The sequence below is a fragment of the Nerophis lumbriciformis genome, linkage group LG24 (genome assembly GCF_033978685.3).
Source record: "Nerophis lumbriciformis linkage group LG24, RoL_Nlum_v2.1, whole genome shotgun sequence".
NCBI lineage: Eukaryota > Metazoa > Chordata > Actinopteri > Syngnathiformes > Syngnathidae > Nerophis > Nerophis lumbriciformis.
Window position 1 is genome coordinate 27,472,264 of NC_084571.2, and position 25,741 is coordinate 27,498,004.

General features: G+C 41.9%; 1 protein-coding gene across 1 annotated transcript; it reads left to right on the forward strand.

The window, feature by feature from the left end:
- Positions 1 to 1,592: 1,592 nt before the first annotated feature.
- On the forward strand, positions 1,593 to 25,215 carry cdk12 (cyclin dependent kinase 12). The gene is made up of 14 exons (XM_061981878.1): positions 1,593 to 3,491; positions 8,096 to 8,854; positions 10,095 to 10,274; positions 10,352 to 10,491; positions 10,563 to 10,733; positions 18,453 to 18,642; positions 18,713 to 18,769; positions 18,902 to 19,003; positions 19,094 to 19,171; positions 19,250 to 19,366; positions 19,444 to 19,575; positions 19,655 to 19,878; positions 22,618 to 23,037; positions 24,108 to 25,215. Exons 1-14 carry the CDS (start codon positions 2,344 to 2,346, stop codon positions 24,470 to 24,472), a joined length of 4,083 nt encoding a protein of 1,360 aa, XP_061837862.1. The 5' UTR covers positions 1,593 to 2,343; the 3' UTR covers positions 24,473 to 25,215.
- The last annotated feature ends 526 nt before the right edge of the window (positions 25,216 to 25,741 follow it).

Sequence of the window (25,741 nt, forward strand, 5' to 3'; positions counted from 1 at the left end):
TTTTTTACATCTACTCACTGACACAACCATACTAAATTGACACTTTATTTATTTTTTTAATTTAGCCTTTATTTAACCAGGTAAAAATCCCATTGAGATCAAGGATCTCTTTTCCAAGGGAGACCTGGCCAAGAGGGCAGCAGCAAGGTTACATTAAAAAACAGTAAACAACACATAAAACATCACATTTACAACATCAAATTTACAACTTTAGGTGTCTGTTGATTTACACACATTGTTTACAAGCTGATTGATTCAATTCTGACTGTTAATCCTCTTTGATACTGTTGTTTTTGCTTAGGGAGACACCACTTCCTCATTTCTAGTTGGTCACGCCCCCATTGTGGCAACTTGGCCAGTCAACACGCATTTCGTCATATGACGTCACATACTCCTCTGAAACGAATGGCTTTTTTCACAATACTAAAAAAAAATATTTCACTTGTCACCAAACTATTAAACTTAAAACATACATGTTTTATTACCTGGTCTATGTTACTGGCGCGTATTTATGATAAATAGACACAAAAGTTCTAATGTAATGCCACATTTGTGATTTGTTCATTCAAGCTTGTATGCAGATTTAAAAGTGTCCCTATAACTATTAATATACTACTATCATTACAAACCTTTGTGTTTTACTTTCATTTCGATTAGGTTCATAATTTAAATCCCACAAATTAAAAAATACCTACTCAAACTACCACTATATCAATTTGGCATATGTACTGAAGATAGAAACTTGGAAAAGATGTATACTATATTGCAGGCTAAATTTTTCATACACAAAAGTTGCTTCCTTAAAGTGAAACCCAAATTATCACATTGGTTTAATTATATCAAGTTATTGACTAAATCTTGGAAGATAGCAAAAAGTCGAAAATCCATTGAATTATTATTTTTATATTTTTATTTTAATCTCATTTTTATTGTCTGTTATATTTATTTTTACTTTCTTGTTTTTTGTTTGTATGAGGATTGTATTTAATTAGATTTATTTTGTATCGCTTTGTACATTGCTTTTGGAAAAACATATTGAATCGCATTGTATTGGAAGTGACTTGTTTGTACATTGTATATCTTTGTTCAATTGTTCAATAGTGAAGACAAAGAAAAATGTAACTTTTGTTATTACCAAAAGAGACACCACTTCCTCTTTTTCTATTTGGCCGCGACCACAATTTGACGACTTGGCCAGTCAGCATGCCGTTCGTCATATGACGTCACATACTCCTCTGGAACGAATGGCTTTTTTTCCCCAAAACAATACTTATCTTGTCTTTTGATTATTTATTTTTACGAATTACGTTTTATTGCCTGGCATATGTAACTGTCACGTATTTATGATCCAAGGACGTTGTAATGTAATTCTCAATTTGTGGTTTGTTGATTCAAGCTTGAATACTGATTTAAAACTATCGCCGTAACTACTATTATATTACTATCCTTCCCAACCGTTATGTTTTGTTTTAATTTCGATTGGGTTCACAAAATAAAATCACTTCCTCAAACTGTCAAAAGTAGGCGGGCTCATACAGCTGATTTGCTGTTGCTGGGACACGCCCCTCATTGACACCTCCCCAACTTCCGGTCCATTCCATCGTTGCGCAGAAGTAGCTAGTCACAGGAGCCACAATGGCGTTTGTAGTCTCCGGCTGCTAGGGCTGTGGATGTATTAAATCCACTAGCATCGCCCTCAATATAGGCCTGGTTGATTTCCAGAGCCATTGATAGTAAACTGGAACATCTACTGCACATGAAAAAACTATAATTTCTTATAAATATTGAATTTATAGGGGATAAAGCTTACATTAAAGGGAACATGTAAACAGCACCTACAGGGTCAAGTTTTCATTTTGTTCGAGAGACGATTGTCTTTAAATGAAGACATTTGCTCGTCACTGAGTGCCAAGACCGTAATTCTGTGGAATAAAATCACCTTTCCTTAACTAGACACCGGACAAGGACAGCTTTGACAAAGGGGACTTTTTTTTTTCTTTCTTTTTTGCGGCTACAGTCGCTAGCCCGCTCACCGTTAGCTAGCTAGCTAGCGGTGCTAGCTCAGTTGAGACGGAGACGACAGCGCAATGGTCCAATGTTAGGTAGGAAGCTTTCATTTACGGTCATTTACGTCGCTGGAGAGCAACAGTGGATTTATTTTTGGTCGTTTTTGAGGCGTTTGGACGACACGCGGAGTGAATGAATCAGCTTTGAGGCGACGCACTGGACGTTTGCGGCCTAGTGCGGTCGTTAGCTACATGTTGGACACTTGAATTGACGCCCTGGTTAATGAGCTGTTTGGACCCGGGCGCAGGAGGAGAGGCACCGACCCCGGTTTGAGGGATGCCTGGGTCGGACCGACACCATGGGACCAAGCGGAAGCCGGAATCGAGCATCAGCAGCCTGGCGCACGGCGCCCATGCTGCGTTCCACACGGCTGCGGGAGACATGGCCAATCAAGATGGCAAGGTGCATTTAAGATCTTTAATGTCTTCCACCAAACGTAAACGGCATAAATCGGCAAAATATCGGGAACCTTCGGCTGAGGCCGACTATTTTACCCTGGGCTACACGGCGCCGCCTAGTGTCAGCTTGGTGAAACCTCTGGTGGAATACGACGATATCAGTTCGGACTCTGACTCCTTTTCAGACCCCCCGACCTCTAGACCACTTGAGACGGTTGCGGAGCGCCTGGAGCCCCCGCCTGAGTATTTTATCGAAGAGCCCACCCGAGAAAGCAAGCCGCATAGACACTCCCGGAAAAAGTCCAAGGACCCCAATAAGGTTCGAGACCCTGGCAATGGGGAGCGTGGTAGTAGCAAGAAGAAGAGCAGCAAGGACCGGGAGAAGGGAGCGACTTGGACGGACAAGGAGAAACCCGCCTCGTCTGGCCTGTCCAAGCATTACATGCAGCAAGAGGTGGACTTCAAACGGTTGGACCCCATGCCGGCCGCCCAGGTGTACCCCGCAACCAGCGTCGGGAGCACGTCCTCCACGTCGTCGTCCCGCAGCAAGGAGAGCAGCCGCTCAGGCAAGTCTCGTAAGGACAAACCGCAGAAACGGGAAAGCCGAGTGGAAGGTGTCCATGGCAACCCCCAGAAGGTCCGGGTAGACCGGAGCCATCGCAAGTCCTCCAAGAGCCACAAGTCCAGCCCAAAGGTCAAGCCGAATCCAGGTAATCCCCGCAGGAAACCCCCCAGTGCTGCTATGTCGCCCAGTCCCAGGAGAGGAGGGACCGGTGGTGAGAGTCCACTGGGCGGCGGCGGGTATGGCCAACTAGGGGAGGACAGCTATCCGAGGCGCAAAGCGTCTCAGCAGAGCCCCAGTCCCTACGGGGACATGGGCCGCCGCAGCAGGCAGAGATCGGACAGCCCCTACGGCAGCAGGCACAGGTCCTCCAGCTTCGAGAGGGAGCCCAGCCCCTTCTCCAGGAGGCGCTCCAGCAGCCCCTACGGTACCCGCCGGTCCTCCAGCACCAGCCCCATGTCTCGGTGAGTACGTGCAGTGCCGTTTTGGTGGACGTGTTTGGAGATGTGAGTGGGTTCTCAGGGACTATATAGATCCAGTCTCATCCTGCAAGTGTACACAGTTCTTAAATGCAGAAGTTAAATCCAAAGACATGTTGATCTTGTTAGTCAAGAAAATGTCTCCTGAAGTATGACATACATTGTTTTTATTTAGCATTTTTAATGTTTGCAATATGAAATTCCCACGTCATGACGCAAACAAAAGCTTTTAAGTAGTCAGTTGCATCCAAACAAGCATGTATTGGTGCTATCAGCCATTTTAGTTCTTCAGAACAACTTGTTGCACCAAACATTGCTATTGCATCTCTTAGAGGCTGTTGCAACAACCACATTTATAGCTAAAACAATGTATATTTTCTTTAGATTCCTTTTGGATAGTCTTCCACCATTGATTGTCCATTGTAATGGCATCTTGAATTGTTGAGCGTGTCTTTTGCCTCCTGGCCTATCAAAAGTGTTTAAGGAAACTGCAAGTTTGTGTGCGCTGCAGTGGAGCCAGCCAGTATGCTAGTAACAAACGCCACTTACTCCTTAAAATAAGTTTTAATCATGACTAGGCCTGGGCTGATAGTAAGTCAGTCAATCGAACAATAAAGAAAAATGAACTCCAGTAACCCTGTCGACCCCGAAAGGGACACGCGGTAGAACATGGATGGATGGATGAAATCGAAATACTTTGCCGACATTGATAAACTGCTAAATCCGTGTGGGTTTGTTTCTTAGTCAAACGGAGGAAAAGAAAGAGGTCTCACTCTCTGCATCGCTCTCAGCACTTTTGCACATTTATTTAACAGAATTGGTTGAACTCTGTGCGCACTCTTAATAGTCATCCATAGTCTTTTTCTCTGTAGGCGGAGAGCAATACTACTTGTTTACACACACAGGAAGCACAACAGATGTGACACACTAGTGAGAAGTTTTGCAAAGTGACAAAAATAAAGAAGAAAAATATGATACAAAGCAAAATGTCAATATTTTAGCTTTAACAGGGATGGGCAATATGAGCCCATCAATATGGACATGCGAGAGAGAATGCCGTGATCACGCAACATAAAAAACACAACTTGATGTAGTTTTTCACCTGGGAAAAAAATGCACTATAGAGTTTATTTAGAAGGAAAACATGTTTTTACATATTTTAGCTGCTCTGGACTATAAGCCGCAGATATATATTGTATGTTGTGAAATTAGTTAGTGGGACGGCAAGGCTTGAGTACTTTGAAGGTAGAAAAGTGCTCCCTATTTACCATTTACACAGACAGATTTCGTAAATGTTTATTTATATACCTAATTGTTTCCAAACGGTGTCTGTAACATGGCAGTAAATCAGATGATCAAACAAAACAAAAGTCATCGTCATGAACCCACCAGCTGCGTAAGATCGCTCCCCAGTCAGCTAAACGGACTCAATAACTCCAGGTGGATGTTTGGTGAATCCACTGAAGAATTTGTGAAGTCAATTTTACCAACAGACACTCGTGAACATGTTAGCATATTAGCTAATGCTAACAACGCTAGCATCATTACATTACGATAGCACGGACAAATATGCATGAAAACACTCCTACATACATCACTTATGGGACAGTTTAGTAAGTATGAATTGTTTTAATTAAATTGGAAAACTTGCAAGCGTTGCTTGGCGTGATGAGTGAAGCATCCTGACGAGCCGAAACGCTCTGGACTGTTTTACTTCCGGTTTAAGGCATCAAAACAAGAAGTACATTTTCAACCCATAACACCTACAGTGAGCAAACTCGCCCAAAAGATAGCGCCATATCACAAACAATAACACCATTCCAGTGTGTCTGCTAGTGAACTATTGAACACAAAACAATATGTCGGTTAGCGAAGAAAAATCCATAAATTAGCTGCACCGTTTTATAAGTCGCAAGGCTCAAAGTGTAGGAAAAAAGTAGCAACAAATTAAATGTTTGCTTACAGATATTGGAGTCCATTTTTTTGTTTAATTTATTTATATAGCTAAAAGTTATTTACCTTCTAATTACAGTACAATGGTAAACAATTCTACAGTAATGAGAAATACAAGTGTATATCCTTTTGAATGTTTACTTGTATTAGTGTTATGATTACATTATAAACACTATAGTTTTTATGTTATTTCTTCACTATAAAGGCATGATGTAGACAAAAGCTCAGTGTCTGCATGCAAGAAGCCAAATATATTTTAAAGCCAATTATTGCATATTGTTCTAACGTGTGGCACCCAAGACAAGAATATGTTGATCGACAGTCTGAAAGTAACTTGTCTTTTTCACTCCCTTATTTTTTGCAGTTTTAAGCATTTAAATGTAAAAATCGCAAATTGAATCGCAGTCGCAATTTCGGAGAGAAAAATCGCTATTATGTTTTTTGTCAAAATCGTGCTGTCCGGGCAATGTTAAGTGGAGATAGCATAAAGGATTCAAGGTTACATTTAATCTTTGACATCTATAACACATCAGTGAGCAATGTGGAATGACAATGCATAACACAAAATACAAAACAAAAAAAAACATGGCTAAATGTCAAGTTGACACCCGCCCATGATTTCAGCACATCGAAGCCCAGTTCTAACTTAAGACGAATTACCCAGGATGCGACTAAAAAGTATTTCCACATATTAGTCGACGGCCATAGCAATAATGCTTACCGTATTTTCCGCACTATAAGGCGCATCGGATTATAAGGCGCACCTTCAATGAATGGCATATTTCAAAACTTTGTTCATATATAAGGTGCACCGGATTATAAGGCGCACCTATGTCAACAAAACAGTCAGATAGGTCAGTCAAACTTTATTAATAGATAACAAACCAGCGTTCTGACAACTCCGTTCACTCCCAAAATGAATAAACAGCTGATTTACTCGTGTTACGTAAATCAAACGTGCAATCACAATATAGTAACACGTGAAATAGTGCAGAGCAATAACAATATATCAATAACTCAACGTTGCTCAAACGTTAATGTCACACAACACAACACACTAAATAAAAATGTAAAGCTCACTTTATGAAGTTATAGCTCATTCACAAATCCCTCGAATTCTTCTTCTTCAGTGTCCGAATTAAACAGTTGAGCGAATACGGCATCCAACATGGCCGGCTCCGTCTCGTCGAAGTCGTCATTAATGGAGTCAGTGTCGTTGCCGTTTATTAGTTCAGTGACAATTCCTGCCTTCCTGAAAGCTCGGACCACAGATGAGACTGAATCAGCCCAGGCATTTACGATCCACTGGCAGATAGTGGCGTATGTCGTCTGGCGCTGTCTCCCTGTCTTGGTGAACGTCACGTGTGTTCGCCTTCTGTCATCCACTGTTCCCACGCAGTTAGCAGTCTAGCTTCAAATGCCCTGTTGACACCAATATCTAGCGGCTGGAGGTCTTTTGTCAATCCACCCGGAATGACGGCGAGTATTGAATTAAGCGCGTAAGCGTGTCTCTTAATGTGATGTTATGAGCTAGCAAATATAACAACTACACTACCCAGCATGCAACGATAGTGACGAGCATGCGCGGTAGCCCTGAGAAGCGTTGTTGTATGCTGGCAGTTAGAATGTGGTTATGAGCACGCTGTGAGTAAACGTTGAGAACTCAGTTAACACGCCTCGTCTGCATTATTTATAATTAGACAGACAACACACTTAATAGGAGCCATTTTGGGGTCTTTACATAAACACACAAATGGAAATGAAACGTCACATATCCCAGCATGCACCGCGCGCTTCTTCTTCTACGGGGAAAAAAGATGGCGGCTGTTTACCGTAGTTGCGAGACCGAAACTTTATGAAAATTAATATTAATATTAACCCATATATAAGGCGCACCGGATTATAAGGCGCACTGTCAGCTTTTGAGAAAATTTGTGGTTTTTAGGTGCGCCTTATAGTGCGGAAAATACGGTACATGTTATCACTGGCGATGTTTTTGCTTGTGACCCATTGCCGGATGGAAAAACACGAGTGATGATGTCACGACAATTGTCGACAAATTTTATTGTCGGCGACAAATTTTATTGTCGCCATTTGTAGAAGTGTGACTCATCGTTGCTGTACTATTGACTAGTGATCTCTAGAAGAAAATTATAATAAATAAAAGTATATTGTATAATAGGCAGCAAGAATTTAAAAATATAGAAAAAATATATTATGTAAGAAAAATATATGTTAATACTATAAACTATAACACAACATATTAGTTGTAAATGTATGTAAACATTTTTTTTGCCTTTTTAAGGAAAATATATGAATCATAGCAAATAATGTATTGACGTCATTTTGGCCACGGCCCTAACCATGCCCCCACTGCCACAGGTATCTTGACAATCTAAGGGAAACCCTGAACTTTATTTAAAAAGCTGTATGCATCAAAAATGATTTAAATAAAGAAATAACATAAAAGCAAAGTTTGGGCGGTATATGAATTGCACAAACTTTGAGATATTCAGACCACATAACTTAAGTTTGAAGAACTTCCAGATGCCATTTTGTTTTTTCAACATTTGTCATGCAGATTTAAGCAACTACTATCGTTATGTTTATTGTAATTTCCCTAACTTGGTTTTCAGACGCTCTGCCCGCTCGAGGAGTCGATCCCCTATGCTGTACAACACCTCTTCCCATCGCTCTTCCTCTCGGTCCCGTGGCAAACGGCACGGCGGGTCTTCTGGCGGTCTGGGGCCCAGTTCCTACAGCAACCGTCCCGCCAGCCGTTCCCCTCCACCCACTCGCCTTCCCCTTAATTCCAGCCTGGGCGCGGAGCTCACCCGCAGGAAGAAGGAGCGGCAAGCTGCCGAGGCGGCGGCAGCTCGAGCCAGCAGCAGCGGTGCCGCCTCCCCGGCTCCACAAAAACCTGCAGCCTCCTCGTTGGCGACCTCCTCAATGGCTTCCTCCTCTTCCTCTGCACGCCCTCCGGTTGAGGATCCGCAGGAGGAAAGGGGCTCGGGAGAAAAGGAACCTCGGCCTCCAGAGGAGTCACCGCAGGAGGCAGCCATCATGGAAGAGCAGCCTGCTGCTCCATTACCCTCCTTACCCTCCATTACCGCCGACATCTCCCCTGCTGCTCCTCCTCCTCCTGAACCATCACCCCCAGAGCCCTCAGAGCCCTCAACCACCACTGCTGCGCCGGTTCCCCCACCGCCACCCCCGCCCCCACCCACGCCACCCCCGCAAGCTGACAACATTCAACCACCTGCGCCCTCAGCCCCCGCAAAATCACCAGCGCCTATTCCTACGCGAAGCCCCGCCCGACCAACGCCGCTTCACAAGACGTTGACTTTGCCCCCCCTGCCATTACCCCCCATGTTGCTGGGAAACTCTCAGGACAGGTGAGGATGCTTGAAACTAGGGCTGGGCGATATGGTTGAAAACTGTATCACAATATTAGTGTTTTATATTGGTTGATATCAATAATTATGGATCTCGGAAGTAAGGACCAGGAGAAAATAAATATATACAATTTAAAATAATTTTATTTTAAATGTAATCCTCCTCTGATGTATAATCCCCAAAGCTATCAATGCACAAAAAATGGAAATGTCAACACAAACATGGAAAACAATCAATGTAAACAAAAATCTAAAATCATATGAACACCTGATTGATTGATTGATTGATTGAGACTTTTATTAGTAGATTGCACAGTACAGTACATATTCCGTACAATTGACCACTAAATGGTAACACCCGAATAAGTTTGTCAACTTGTTTAAGTCGGGGTCCATGTTAATCAATTCATGGTATAAATATGTACTATCAACATAATACAGTCATCACACAAGTTAATCATCAGAGTATATACATTGAATTATTTACATTATTTACAATCCGGGTGGTGGGATGTGGAGGGGGTTAGGTTTGGTTGATATCAGCACTTCAGTCATTAACAATTATATCATCTGAGAAATGGATATTGAAACAGTGTTGGTCTGACTTCGTCGGATATGTACAGCGAGCAGTGAACTAACCTCTTGAAATGTGTAAAAATAAGTAATATGTAAAAATGCTTCATAAAGTGTAACACAATAGTGCGAAGTTTGAAAAATGTAAACATAAGAGAAACCTGTGAAAAACTTTCAAGGGTGAGCGCAGCTAATTTGGTCTAGTATTATTGGTTACGTGTGCTTTGGTGTGACTACGGTCCGTTTTTAAAAAAATCCCCAAAAATTGCAATACTGTCCGGGTGACTTTTCCTGTTTTATGGGCAATTTCTTAGTCTCTGCAGCACTCATATTTAGTTTCTCTTCTTACTCCGTGCAAATGCGAGACAACAAGCTAGTGCAACCAAACTTAATAGTTAATACTGTTACTTGATTGGCTGTTAGCGTGTAACTCCCTGCTTTGCTAGGTTACTAAAGAGCGAGTGCCTTTGTATCATGCAACCAACATTGCTTTGGAACTTTCGGTTTCTTCTGACAAATAATGTATATATATAAAAATACATGTAACGTTATATCAAACCAGTTTTTTATTGGTATCGTGTCCATCGCACTATATATTGATAGTTTTATTGCACAGCCCTTCTTGAAACTATTCCTCAATGTTTGTTATACATGCTTTCATTTTCAGCCCAAAGAGGACCACTTATTTTCAGAAGGGGTTGAGAAAAGAGAAGGAAATGCGGAGTCGGCCGTCCATCACCGACCTCCCGCTCCCGCCCACCCTGCCTGGAGGCGACTGCTCACCCCTCCAGTTTCCTACAAACCTGGGATTGTCGCTTCCACAGCCAGTTTTTAAAAAGAGACCAAAGTCAGTTTGTTTTATGGGATTTTTACTTTACTTTTACGTTTTTTTAAATTAAATCTTTCTTGTTTTGTTTTTTAAAGGATTTGTTGTCCTCGGTACGGCGAGCGCAAACACACCCAAAGCGATTGGGGCAAGCGATGCGTGGATAAGTTCGACATAATCGGCATCATAGGAGAAGGAACCTACGGCCAGGTGTACAAAGCTAAGGACAGAGACACAGGTAGGACCACCTACCGTTTTTCTCTCCTCTTATACCAAACTGAGCCTGAAATGTCTCAAACTCTCGACAAGGTGAACTGGTGGCTCTTAAGAAAGTGCGCTTAGACAACGAGAAAGAGGGCTTCCCAATCACAGCCATCAGGGAGATCAAGATCCTGCGGCAGCTCAAACACTGCAGCGTCGTCAACATGAAGGAGATCGTCACCGACAAGCAGGATGCGCTCGACTTTAAAAAGGACAGAGGTAAGCAGCCCTGCCAAGAAAAGCAATAAACTCACTGCTTCTTTTTACAGCTCCCGTATTCTATGATCTTTCGACCATTTTAAAGGGGAACATTATCACAATTTCAGAAGGGTTAAAACCATTAAAAATCAGTTCCCTGTAGCTTATTTTATTTTTCGAAGTTTTTTTCAAAATTTTACCCATCACGCAATATCCCTAAAAAAAGCTTCAAAGTGCCTGATTTTAACCATCGTTATATACACCCGTCCATTTTCCTGTGACGTCACACAGTGATGCCAATACAAACAAACATGGCGCATAGAACAGCAAGATATAGCGACAATAGCTCGGATTCAGACTCGGATTTCAGCGGCTTAAGCGATTCAACAGATTACGCATGTATTGAAACGGATGGTTGTAGTGTGGAGGCAGGTAGCGAAAACGAAATTGAAGAAGAATCTGAAGCTATTGAGCCATATCGGTTTGAACCGTATGCAAGCGAAACAGACGAAAACGACACGACAGCCAGCGACACGGGAGAAAGCGAGGACGAATTCGGCGATCGCCTTCTAACCAACGATTGGTATGTGTTTGTTTGGCATTAAGGGAAACTAACAACTATGAACTAGGTTTACAGCATATGAAATACATTTGGCAACAACATGCACTTTGAGAGTGCAGACAGCCCAGTTTTCATCAATTAATATATTCCGTAGACATACCCTCATCCGCTCTCTTTTCCTGGGGGTCTGGCGGCAGATTTCTTTGACTTTATCGTTGGAAATGCATCTGCTTTGAGTGTCGCAGGATATCCACACATTCTTGCCATCTCTGTCGTAGCATAGCTTTCGTCGGTAAAGTGTGCGGAACAAACGTCCAATTTCTTGCCACTTTTGCATCTTTGGGCCACTGGTGCAACTTGAATCCGTCCCTGTTCATGTTGTTACACCCAAGACACAGACGAGGCATGATGTCTCCAAGGTACGGAAAACAGTCGAAAAAACGGAAAATAACAGAGCTGATTTGACTCGGTGTTTGAGAAAATGGCGGATTGCTTCCCGATGTGACGCCACGTTGTGACGTCATCGCTCCGAGAGCGAATATTAGAAAGGCGTTTAATTCGCCAAAATTCACCCATTTAGAGTTCGGAAATCGGTTTAAAAAATATATGGTCTTTTTTTCTGCAACATCAAGGTATATATTGACGCTTACATAGGTCTGGTGATAATGTTCCCCTTTAAATGCGTCTCAGAGATGATAGTGTTGTCCAAAATCTAGCTCCGATGTTGAAATTTAGACAGAAAAATGCTTTTAGTCAGCCTTATTGAGAACACATTTTCTGCCTGTAGCTTTAATACTATCGAGCTGTGTTTATCTCTGACACAGTTTGAGTCTTAAAGGGGTCATATTGGGATTTTTGTTCTACATTTAAAAATTTTTATATAGGTTATTTTACAGACCGTCTTCAAGCCGCTTTCTGACCGTCTCTTTTGGATGCGCTGTTTTGTGGGTGCCAGGATACACAGCGTTCATGTGGCTCCACTTTGACTGCGTTTTCTCCCCATCAGCCATATTGTAGTTTTTAGCACTAGCATAGTGAGTCTACTGACTGATTAGGTTTAAACTATACTCTACTTTATTTGTAGATGTTCTCATTTATCCAGGTCATTGTATTCTCAGGGCATTCAACGAATGTAACTTGACTTCTTAAGAGCGTTTTCGCCTCTCATCCAAGTAGGTTACGTCAGTTTATGTTCATAGACTTAGATTGGTCAGATCTAGTCTAGCGGCTGGTGCTAACACCCCAAATATTTAATTGAACACTAGGAGGGTGTGCGTGGGCAAGGATGATTCCGCCCTAATGTAGTGAGAAAAACTGTTGAGACGTAAAAGATCAATACTACTGTGAAAGCCAACGATAGTCGTTGAAGTGAAATTTTCCCTGTTAGCATTGAAGTATTGTGTGGCAGAACGATCGCTGTTGATCGACCACTATCAGCCCAAAATAGTCGGAATCACCCACGTTAGCATTCCATTCACTTGTAATCAAATGTAACAGAGGAGCATCTGTGACCAGAATGTTTCTAACTCCTGTTATTTCTTGGAGGCTAAATTGCAGTCTTTTAGGAATGGTTTAAAGGACAGTGTTGTATGTGAGAGATATGTGGTGTCGCAGACCACCTACTCTGTTCAAGGATGGTTTTTCAACCTTGATGTAGATGGCTTCCCTCACACCACTTCCGTACCATCAATCTGTACATTTTTGTTTTCAAAGAAGTGCCGTTTCTCCTTGAGCTGCTGGTTGACAGCTGTGTCTTGGCCTGAAGAGTTTGCCCGTCTGTGCTGTGCCATACATTGGCTTAGTGGCTTTTTTGTTTCCTCAATATATGAATCAGTGCATTCATCATTTCACTAGATAGTGTACATCAGATTGTTTTTGTGGGTGTGGGGTGTCCGGTCTTTAGGATGCACCAGTCTGTCTCAGGGTGTTGCTTGGTTTGAAGTGTACTCGGATGTTGTGTTAGTTCAAAATTCTTCTGAGTTTCCCAGATAGACCTAATACATATGGAAAGACAATATTTATAAATATTTAGGGTGTTGGCATCAGCTGTTAGACTAGAGAAATAAGAAATACCGTATTTTTCGGACTATAAGTCGCTCCGGAGTATACGTTGCACCGGCCAAAAATGCACAATAAAAAAGGAAAAAAACATATACCGGTATACTGTATGTCGCACTGGAGTATAAGTCACATTTTTGGGGGAAATGTATTTGATAAAATCCAACACCAAGAATAGACATTTGAAAGGCAATTTAAAATAAATAAAGAATAGTGAACAACAGGCTGAATAAGTGTATGTTATATGACACACAAATAACCAACTGAGAACGTGCCTGGTGTGTTAACGCAACACATCATGGCAAGAGTCATTCAAATAACTATAACATATAGAACATGCTATACGTTTACCAAACAATCTGTCACTCCCGATCGTAAATCCGATGAAATCTTCTGCCCCGGTGTCGCCTCTTTCTTTCTGCTGCTCGATTGCCGTTCTCTGCTGCATATTTCACTACGTCCAGCTTGGAATCTGCAGTTTAGGATTTCCTTTTCGGTGCCATTTTTGTTCAGTCCTTCTCAGTTTTTATAAGTTACCGCCAATGTTGATGTGATCCATTTTAGTAGCAACGGCAGTAGCATATAGCATATAGCAGTTAGCACCCCATGACCCACAATGCACTTCTGCCATGACCCTCCCCCGCCAAATTCTTATTGGTTGACGTGTGAGTAACGATTGCTGCCATTTGTTTTGTCTCTTACGCGAATGAAATAAATATTATTATTTGATATTTTACGGTAATGTGTTAATAATTTCACACATAAGTCGCTCCGGAGTATATGTCGCACCCACGGCCAAACTATGAAAAAAAACTGCCATTTATAATCCGAAAAATACGGTAGACTAGATCTGACCAATCTTAAATCTCAGACTAAAATCTCTACCGTAGATAGATAATCCGCTGACGTCGCATGTTGGAAAAAATTCCAAATTGCCCGTTTGGAGGAAGTATGAAGGAAAGCAAGATTGTTTTTTAAATATCCTGCCATGTCTCCATTGGATTTCACATTTTCGGGACTTATGCAAATCCCAAATACATAAAAACAGGTACCAATAAGTAAGAACAATTGTATGTGCATAATAGGTACCCTTTAAAGTAATGCTGCACTTGTCTAACGTAATAGATGCCATATATCATGGCCTAGTGGTTAGAGTGTCCGCCCTGAGATTGGTAGGTTGTGAGTTCAAACCCCGGCCGAGTCATACCAAAGACTATCAAAAATGGAACCCATTACCTCCCTGCTTGGCACTCAGCATCAAGGGATGGAATAATCACCAAAAATTATTCCTGGGCGCGGCCACCGCTGCTGCCCACTGCTCCCCTCACCTCCCATGGGGTGATCAAGGGTGATGGGTCAAATGCAGAGAATAATTTCGCCACACCTAGTATGTGTGTGTGACAATCATTGGTACTTTAACTTTAACTTAATATCACATACAACAACATAACATTAAGGATTGCAACAGGACACAAATGTTAGCAATGCTAAAATAGCTATGTGCTGCTACAAGCTAACATTATGCTCACATTTTATCAGCCACATGCTAGGTAATAGAGGTGGAACGGTCTGTTTTAACTTTGGTTCAATATTTGTGGTTGCTAATATGATTCAGGGACGATTTCATTTTTTTAGAACGATGCCATACTGTTCAGTGAAGTGCAATCAATTCAGTAACTTTTGAGCAAAAATAATAAAGCACTATGAAATAAATACTGGATATTGGACACGGCGGGTGATTATTCATATATTCCTGTTATTTCTTGTGAGGCAATTAGGCATAAATGACTTATGATACAAACAAGCATGTAAACAACAGTTAATGGCCAACGCATTCACATCTTACTTGAATAAAGTGCAACCAAAACCTTTATGTTGAATTTACAAGAGGAAATCTTTTCTGCTCACATTTTTAACATTCAAGCAACTGTCAAAAGTACAGTAACCAACAGTTTAACAGTAGATTTATCCGCTAAATAAAGTTCCCCAACTCGGCCATACAGTATCTGTTGTCTGCTCTGGCTTCTCCGATGACTGACAGCGTGCCAGGTGTGCGGAAGCATGTATGCTCCCTCAACCCTGTTGATGGTGTTGGCCCTTTGCTTCCAATTTTCTATAGACTCCTTCAACCATCTCTTCTTATTTATTTTTTATCAAAAGACTTCTCCTTGGCTGCCATGCTGTTGTGTTACAGAATTGTATGAATTTGTGTTTGTATTTGTTGTAACTTTTGCAATCGTGCTGTATCTGAAAGTTTTTGTGTTGTAATTTATAGAGATGTCCGATATCGGCCTGCGTTAAAATGTAATATTGGAAATTATCGGTATCCTTTTTTTTTATATCGGTATCGGGTTTTTTTTTGTTGTTTTTTTTTAAATTATTAAATCAACATAAAAAACACAAGATACACACTTCTTTTTGTTATTAATATTCTGGTTCCTACATTATATGTCAATACAGTCTGCAAGGGATACAGTCCGTAAGCACACATGATTGTGCGTGCTGCTGGTCCACTAATAGTACTAACCTTTAACAATTAATTTGACAAATTTTCATTAATTACTAATTTCTATGTAACTGTTTTTATATTGTTTTACTTTCTTTTTTATTCAAGAAAATGTTTTTAATTTATTTATCTTATTTTTTTTTTTTTTTTTAAAGTACCGGTACCTTATCTTCACCATACCTGGTTGTCCAAATTAGGCATAATAATGTGTTAATCCCACGACTGTTTATATCGGTTGATATCGGTATCGGTAATTAAAGAGTTGGACAATATCGGATATCGGCAAAAAACCATTATCGGACATCCCTAGTAATTTATGATATTGTGTTGCGGCGTTTGGGTTGATTTTTTTTCAGCTAGCATAGCTAAAAGCTATTGGCCATTTTTGTTTTAAAGACGCCACAAACAGGCGCGCAAAGCATCTTGGGATATGGGAGGCCACGAAGGATAGTCGCGGTGCATCCTTTGAATACAGGGAAAAGGAAGGTGCATTTGGAGGAGCCTTCGAATTTGAATTAATTGGGACAGCCTTCGCGCAGCTTTGTGACATAAGCGGCCTTCAAATTCGCCCTTCGAAGGATGCAGACCCTGTCTTGGGACACAGCTGTTGTTTCTTAGTGGGGAAAGACGTTAATGTTCGCATTTAAGCTAGCAATCTGGCACCATCAGTCTGTGAGTTTATCAAAGTGCAGTTATCAATCTTGGTTTTTCCATCATTTTAATTTAAAAGGGTACTACTAACCGCCGGGAGATTTGCTGCAGTCATCATTATTACTATTTATCGTTACATCCCTAATAGGGATTCCCTACAATACAAGTTTTTTTTCCCCCCCTACAAAGACAATAGTTCTGATTGGACCCCTTCGTGATTTATCCCCCACCCCTCACCCACATGCAACCGTGATTGAATAAATGTTTCTGCCCCCAAAAAGACAAAGTTAGATATGATTGGATTTGGTCTGTCAACATTTTCGTCTTGTTTTTATTCGTCGACAAAATGTTCAATTAATTTCATCATTGTTTTCGTCAACGTACATTTGTTTTGATTCGTTATTGTCCTATTTTAGTCATGGAAAAATAAGTTGACGATAACCAAGACGAAAGTTTTTAGTCAACAAAATTAACACTGATCTGAACATATAAAAACACATTGCTGTCTGAGTAACTAAGATACTCAATAGTGCACATTGAACTTACAAGCTGTGCTGCACAAGCCACAACGACATCCTCGGCTCAGATTCCGCATCAGGGCAAGAAAAAACTCAACCCAATGGGAACAAACAACCTTGGAAGGCACCACAGATGTGAGGACCAGTCCCGGGTGCCAAGTGGATACGGTTAATAATGTGAGAGTCCAGTCGATAATGGGGCCAGAAGGGAATCCTCTTGCATGGAGACAATTCAGCAGCGCAGAGAAGTCACCAACTGAGTGATGGTCCATCCTGGGTCCCAACTTTGAACAGCTAGCACGTCCTCCGTGGAGGCTGATCCATGGTCACCTGATAACCTCTCCACGCAGGAGAGGGGGGCAGAGCAGAAAAGAGAGACAGCAGATCAACTAGTCTAAAAAGGGGTCTATTTAAATGCAAGAGTATACAATTGAGTTTTAAGATGGGTTTTAAATGCTTCTACTTAGGTAGCATCTTTAACTGTTACAGGTAGGGCATTCCAGAGTACTGGAGCCCATAGAAAACCCTCAAAAGCCTGCAGTTGTTTTTTTGGGCTCTGGGAATCACTAATAAACCAGAGGGTTTTTTTAACGCAGATTTCTGGCCGGGAAATATGGTACAATACAATCAGCAAGATGGGATGGAGCTATACCCTTTAGTATTTTATACATAAGGAGTAAAACCTTAAAGTCGCATCTTAAGTGCACAGGAACCCAGTGCAGGTTAGCCAGTATAGGCCTAATATGATCCTACTTTCTTGTTCTTGTCAAAAGTCTAGCAGCCGCATTTTGTACCAACTGTAATCTTTTAATGCTAGACATAAGGAGACTCCAAAATATTACTTCACAGTAAACGAGACGGAACGAACACATAAATAATGATCTCAGCGTCGGTGGTGGAAAAAATGAGAGAAATTTTAGCAAGGCTGTTTTAATAACACTCTGTGTGACTACCTACTCAGTGGCCTAGTGATTAGAGTGTCCACCCTGAGATCGGTAGGTTGTGAGTTCAAACCCCGGCCGAGTCATACCAAAGACTATAAAAATGGGACCCATTACCTCCCTGCTTGGCACTCAGCATCAAGGGTTGGAATTGGGGGTTAAATCACCAAAAATGATTCCCGGGCACGGCACCGTTGCTCCCCTCACCTCCCAGGGGGTGAACAAGGGGATGGGTCAAATGCAGAGGACACATTTCACCACAGCTAGTTTGTGTGTGACAATCATTGGAACTTTAACTTAACTTAAATGAGAGAGTTGGGTCGAACATAATACCCAGATTCTTTATCGAGTCGCTTTGTGTAGTTGTTTGACTGTAACGTTTGCCAATGCATTGCAGCAGTTAATGGCAGCCTTTGAGTAGTAAAGTGTAGGCTAAAATGTTAGCATTGAGTAATTGTTGCAGTATTACCTCACTCAAATGCGATGCGATTTCTGTGTTTTTAGGGGCGTTTTACCTGGTCTTCGAGTACATGGACCACGACCTCATGGGCCTGCTGGAGTCAGGCTTGGTCCAGTTCTCGCACGAGCACATTCGCAGCTTCATGCGCCAGCTGATGGAGGGCCTGGACTACTGCCACAAGAACAACTTCCTGCACAGGGACATCAAGTGCTCCAACATACTGCTCAACAACAGGTAAATGATGGGGTTTAAATGTGGCCTGTCACATGTTGCTCATGTGCAATGACCGCCTGCGTTTGTACAGGGGTCAGATCAAATTGGCTGACTTCGGTTTGGCTCGGCTTTATAACTCCGAAGAAAGGTAAGAGATGCTTTGTTTTCCATGCTGTCATGGCCTTGGGATTTTCTCTGTATGAGCAGCAACTCGCCACTAGATGGCATTGTTACGCTACCGAGGTGCCCCATGAGTGCACGCTGACTTCTTTGCTTGCAGTCGTCCATACACTAATAAAGTGATCACGCTGTGGTATCGTCCTCCCGAGCTCCTGCTGGGAGAGGAGAGGTACTCTCCGGCCATCGACGTGTGGAGCTGCGGGTGAGTGTCTGTTTGAGTTTACTCATTATCGCCACCTCCCTCCATTGCGCACACTCTTCACTCACTTCACTGCTACTGCCGTCGCTTCAGGTGCATTCTGGGAGAGCTGTTCACTAAGAAGCCCATCTTTCAAGCTAACCAGGAGCTTTTGCAGCTGGAGCTCATCAGGTAGGACTTTTGTAAACCGAAGGACAGAAACAACTTTCTATGTACATCCCGCCAATGTTGTCCCTATTTGTCCGCCAGCCGTCTGTGTGGTTCTCCTTGTCCTGCAGTCTGGCCTGATGTCATCAAACTGCCCCTCTTCAACACCATGAAGCCCAAGAAACAGTACCGACGTCGCCTGCGGGAGGAGTTCGCCTTGTATGTTGTGGTCCAAAGTTGTCGTAGTCTTTGTTGTTTCAGTTGCACGGCTGAAAAACGCCTTCCTGTGTGTACAGCTTGCCCACTTCCGCCTTGGACCTGCTGGACCGAATGCTGACACTTGACCCTTTGCGGCGCTGCACGTCGGAGGGTGCTCTCAACAGCGATTTCCTCAGCGACGTGGAGCCCAGCAAGATGCCGCCTCCAGAGTCAGAACATTGATTAGTTTTTGCCTTATTTTTTAGTCAATTTGTTGTCGACGTAACTGATGTGCGCTTTGCCTTCCAGTCTTCCTCACCACCAAGACTGCCACGAGCTGTGGAGCAAGAAGCGGCGGCGGGCGCGTCAGAGCGGGCTGCCCGAGGATGTGCCTGTGCCCAAAGCGCCCCGGAACGACGCATCGGGCACCTCCAGCGGCGAAAACAGTCGTCCCCAAACAAGCCCGGCCGTAGCACCGCCTCCTCCGCCGGGAAAACCGCCCGCGGCCGTTGTCCCAGACAATGACTTGTCAGGTAACTGCTGGACTAAATAAACACATAAAACATTCTCTTCGATATCAAACGCATCCATGTGTTAAAATAATGTGTCATGTGACACTTCTATTAACCTAATCTTGCTGTCATTTTATATTAAGTTATTAAATAGCTTGCACATCAGTTTTTGGTCAATTTAACTAGCTTGTTCTTTACTACTATGACTATTGTTATAATTTTGATAACTAAATCATCTTTTGCAGGGTTTAATTAGTCTTTGAAAATTTAGCACTTTTTACAAGCATGGGTATCCTGGCAAATATTTTTCTCCAATTTTCATCCTGACAGGACACATGAAAATCATAAAACAAACGTATATAGTGGAACCTCAATATGTGAACTTATTTGATTTTTGAACATGGTTCGTAAATCGAAAAGTTTGTATAGTGAAGCATAGTTTCCCATAAGATGCAATGTAAACATGAATAATTGGTTCCAGCCTCGACAAAAGTCCCTATTTTAGTAAAAGAATGCACTGATAACAAGGAATGTATATCTGTAAGATTTTATCTATACAATACCGGGGTATTTGTACTCTTTATCAGTACTATATGTAATTGGTATAAATAAAGATTTAAAAAAATGCATTTTTATGACAATTTAATTGGCACAAGAGGTTAACATCATGTAACATCTCACAACATGGACGTCTTACCAACATCTGCTTTTAAGTCTTGAACAAGTCAGTTATATTTGCAGTGCAATGCAGTTATGTCATCTTATAAAGACCACACTGATCCATCACTGTGTTTCTATTAATTACAATTACACCTGGATGGAAATCAGCAGAGCACAAACCTTTTATATGGTACTGTACATCATATAATTTATATCAAATCAAATATATAAAAATTAATACATCAATTAGCATATAAGTTGGGTGTGCAGTTAAGCAAGATGTGTTTTGATGCCACGCAAACGCGGCGCAACGGAGTAACATCAGACGGCAACTACAGACCTGTCAGTGGATGCTATCTTGCCTTTGAGCAACTTAATGAATTTTTATTTTACTTAAATGTTTCACTTTTTTGAGTGGATTTATATTGGCCTGTGCATTACTGGATTGCTTGATATTAGACTTTGAGGGTCTTTTGAGGAGGAAATATTGTGTTGCAAACTTTTGTGTCTCGTCCAGTTGCAGACTCTCGACACCCCCTCAAGCACTCAGAGCAGACTCCGACAGCCTCTAGATAATGTTGCAATTTTCCATGCCAACAAAGCAAGCATGTTAAATAGAAAAACCCTCAAATGTAAAACTCCACTTTTCAAAATGCAACAGCTTCATTAATCCAAAGAGGTTCATTAGGTCTTCAAAAAAATTAGCAATTTGTTATTCTTATAGCCAGACCTGTGTGTCTATTGCAGAAACCATGAGGTACGTAAGTAAACACACAGGTCTGGCTATAAGAATAACAAATTGCAACAGCTTCATGCTAATTTACATTGCATATGCCATATACATGCTACTGGTTAGCATTAGCGATTTTACATGGCGATTTTAGTACCTCCATGTTTGTTAATGAAATTACAAATAAGTTGCACGTTACAACCAAACAGCTTGTGCATAATAGGTACAATACTTAAAGAGTATACACACTTTTTAGGCCGTAACAAAAGACAAGCACATTCAACTTAATGACAAAGACTATTTCCTGTCTACACCAATACACCGTAGTCTATACACTACTGCTATCTAGCATCTTGGAATTGCAACTGCATGTAAAGTCTAGTATAAAGTATAATACTTGCAAATAAAACTTCTAAGTAGAGATGTCCCATAATATCGGCCTGCCGATAAATGCATTAAAATGTAATATCGGAAATTATCGGTATCGGCTTTTTTATTATCAGTATCGTTTTTGTTTTGTTTTTTTTGTTTTTATAAATCAACATAAAAAAACACAAGATACACTTACAATTAGTGCACCAACCCAAAAAACCTTCCTCCCCCATTTACACTCATTCACACTCATTTCATATTTCTTTCTGTTATTAATATTCTGGTTCCTACATTATATATCAATATATATCAATACAGTCTGCAAGGGATACAGTCCGTAAGCACACATGATTGTGCGTGCTGCTGGTCCACTAATAGTACTACTAACCTTTAACAGTTAATTTTACAAATTGTCATGATTTACTAGTTTCTATATAAATGTTTTTATATTGTTTTACTTTCTTTTTTATTCAAGAAAATGTTTTTAATTTCTTTATCTTATTTTATACATTTTTTTTTTAAAGTACCTTATCTTCACCATACCTGGTTGTCCAAATTAGGCATAATAATGTGTTAATTCCACGACTGCATATATCGGTTGATATTGGTATCGGTAATTAAAGAGTTGGACAATATTGGAATATCGGATATCGGCAAAAAGCCATTATCGGACATCCCTACTTCTAAGTGTTAGAAAGTTTGATATAACAACAGGACAGCACAGTTATAATAAAATGTTGTTTATTATTAAACATTTAACACATGAAAACCCAAGTACGGAAATTAGCAACGTTGAGTACTGGTATCAATTCCTAAGTACCGGGAATTGGTGCCATATGGATTCAAATGTGAGAGATATCTATCCCTAGTCGTCGGCCATTTTGCCTTGCTGGTGCAATTTTGGACAGTGTCGGTTTTTTTTGCGGGCGTTTGTGAATATGTCTCGAGCCAATGAAATCTGCAAATGTTTGCCTTTTAATGGGTATTTCCTCCTCCAGCGCTGGGAGCTGCCGCCGAGCAATTGAACCAGACGGAGCTGGCCTTGCTGCTCAACCTCCTCCAGGGACAGACCGAGTTCTCGCTGCCCCAGGTGGCTCAGCTCCTCAACCTCTCCAACGCAGAGACTCTCAGCCAGTCCTTGTCCGCCCTCAGCGAGGCCTCCGACCACCACCAGGGGGCAACGGAGCACCAAGTACGGGGCTCCTCGTCGTCCAGGACCGGCCCCCCTGAGCCGCAGGAGCTCTCGCCAACCTCCGGCGACCCGGCCAACATCCCGGAGGAACAGGCCAATTTACTGGCTCTCATTTTGGGCCACATCATGAAGCCGCAAGGCGAGGAGCAAGCCGACGAGAGCAACGGCGTCCAATCAGAAGAGGCACTAACGCGCGGTTCATCCGCATCTACTACTGACCGCAAGGGCAAGTCTGGCTTTAGTCTGTAGGAGGTGACACGGGGAAGCAAGCAGGGTCATGTGGAAATCACTGGGGACTGCAGTAGAACAAGAAGTATCGCTACTCTAGATCTCTATCACACTATGTTAATATTACGTTATCTCAAATTAGCAAGATAATCAAAGCATTTTAATTTGGCAAATAATCCCCGCCCCTTTTTAATCCTTTTTTTCCTCAAATTTCACATCCCTTTTTTTTGGCCCTTGTACCCACAATCCTATCAACACATTTTGACAAATGTATAGAACAATGTTTAGTGTTTTCATGTTACAGAGGTAACCGTAACATTTCACTGCACACAGGCTGCTGGTGTTACACAATAAAAGCACCAGAAAGTCAAGTGTCATTCATTTGAAGGGGAGAGAGAGCTTCATGCCGGAATTAGTTATGTTTTTTTAACCACCACCTTCCCACATTTTCCCCACTCTCCCTTGTTTCCTCATTGCTCGTGTATTGCTCCTTTTTTGTTGAGTTTTTTTCACCTCCCCACTGTCAGCAGGAAGCTTCAGACTGTCTGGTCAGCCTTTTTACATGCAACGTCTAATAAATTATCAAGTGAAAATAAATGTTTTCAATCTTTTAGACCTCACCTGCATGTGTTTTTTCTTTTTACTTTCATTTCCCCACATTTTTTTGTTGTGTTCATCACACAGTTCATACAGTCAATTTAGAACGGGGTTGAGTGAAGAAAACAACGCCACAGGGCTGGTCCTGTTTGGTCAATTAACTGCTGCAACTTTTCTCAACTTTTAACTTGTAGTCACCCTCTTGGTTTTTTTTTTGTCTATCCAGCTTGTACCATTCCCACTGTTTCTCTCCCATTTCCCATGTCTTCTTAAATTAATGTTAGTGCTTTATTGGGGATTTACTGGAAAACGAAAAAAGCAGGCTCTATTTGTGCAATTTTACTTGCATTTTAAAACATTCCATGGCTCCCTCTTGTGGCGACGGTGGGAACTGCAGCGTGTAATGCATGACTTAGTTGTAGCCTTGCATTCATCTATAATGACCGCTAACATGTGATTTCTTCTCTTCAGATGTCCCCAAAAGGAAGCCGTTCGGTACCCACCGTGCACCTCCGTCCGCCGAGCAACGTCCACCTTCCCCGCCCGGCCCGCCTCCGTCTGCCCGGCCCGCTGAAGCCCACTCCAGCCGGGATATCAATCCTGCGGTGGCGGCCGCCTTGCTCCAGCTCATCTCCCAGCAAGACTCGGACACTAGCGCTTCTCCGGGTGGTGACAACCCGTCAACCGGAGGTGACGCCCCGGGGAAGCCGCCCTGGGCAGCAGATTCCCCCTCAAAACCGTCACCCGTAAAAGAAGCCTCGGAGGAAGTGGCGAGTTCTTCTCGCACGGCCCATTTCCCCAAAGATCAGGACCTCCGGTTTGGAGCTTCCCACTAAGACCGATTAGATCTTTACCTGAGAGCACCTTCAGGATTCAGCTGCAAGCAGGAAGTGAATGTTTGCTTTCTGGATCACTGTCACTTCCAAAGTGTTGCATCGTCTACAAGCACTCCGCTTTGGGAAGCTTCTCTGATGCAGGCCCTCTCCCAAAAGAATGATTGTCGTCACCACTGCAGTGCCGACCTCCACGGAGGTTTTGCCGCCTATACTGGAACCCAGAGAAAGTGTGTGGTCTCCTGCTAATCTGGACATGCTCCTCGTGACCTCTCCCGGTGACCTTTTTGGAAGGCTGGATGCTTTTTCTTTCCCCGTTCAATCCATTTTACAGCCCTAAACTCAGCAGTGTTGTGACAAGCCTTAATTTAGCTGCGTGGCGCATCATCTTCCGCGCTTCGAAACATGAAATCTCACGGTTCCGCTCGGCCCAATTATGAAGTTAGTCGCAACAAAAGAGAAAAACACACTTGATGACTTTTAAGCGCTTTTCCTGGAGGGCATCCAAAGCTGCTCAATGCCTCCCTGTGTGCAGCAAAAGCTTTTTTGTTTTGTTGTGGGTGCAATTTTTTTCCTGAATAAAGAAAACGATACGCTCAGAGTATTTCTAATCGTGGGCCATGATTCTGTTTCGTTTTTTTTTTTCCTTTGGAAGAGGAAAAAAGATTTCACGTGTCCAAGAGTAAAAATATTTTGTAATATGTGTTTTGTTTTGTTGAGTTGATTAAAGAAAGTTATGAGACCAATTGAATTGTCACTTGGTTATGTATTTATATATAGAAACTGTTCATACACAGAGGAACTACTTTTATGGTGTCATGACAAGGGACATTTGAACCGATACAGTACCCATTTTTAGTATCTTTGTATTAATACATGTTAAATGTTTCTCTAAAATCTAATTTTTTATTGAGCTCATTATGACAACTGCTGCCCGGTTGCAATATATTGTTTTATTATCACATTTCTGGGTCTTTTTAAGTATGACATTAAGTCCAAGACGTTAGATGGCAGTAGTTTATAGCTCATGTTGTGTTGGCTCGTCAGTTCAGTCTTTGCTGAATCTGGTCTTTTGTTGCGCCGTAGAAAGTGTTAATACTGGAAGTACAAAGTAGCTGTTTGATTGTTGGCACATATTGATCTACATTGTATTGGTTTCAGTGTATGGGGAGTGTTGATTCTCATCACAGTCGCTTCACACTTCGCTGCGAACCAATCCAGTGAGAGCTGAAGATCCTGGCAGATGAAGACATCAGGACCACATCATCTGCA

What these genes read in the sequence shown, in the direction of transcription:
- cdk12 (XM_061981878.1), top strand. Translation starts at nt 2,344, where the DNA reads ATGCCTGGGTCGGACCGACACCATGGGACCAAGCGGAAGCCGGAATCG. An exon ending in CGACTTTAAAAAGGACAGAG is followed by an intron (nt 10,734 to 18,452) that starts GTAAGCAGCCCT and finishes CTGTGTTTTTAG; the next exon opens with GGGCGTTTTACCTGGTCTTC. An exon ending in CTTTATAACTCCGAAGAAAG is followed by an intron (nt 18,770 to 18,901) that starts GTAAGAGATGCT and finishes CTTTGCTTGCAG; the next exon opens with TCGTCCATACACTAATAAAG.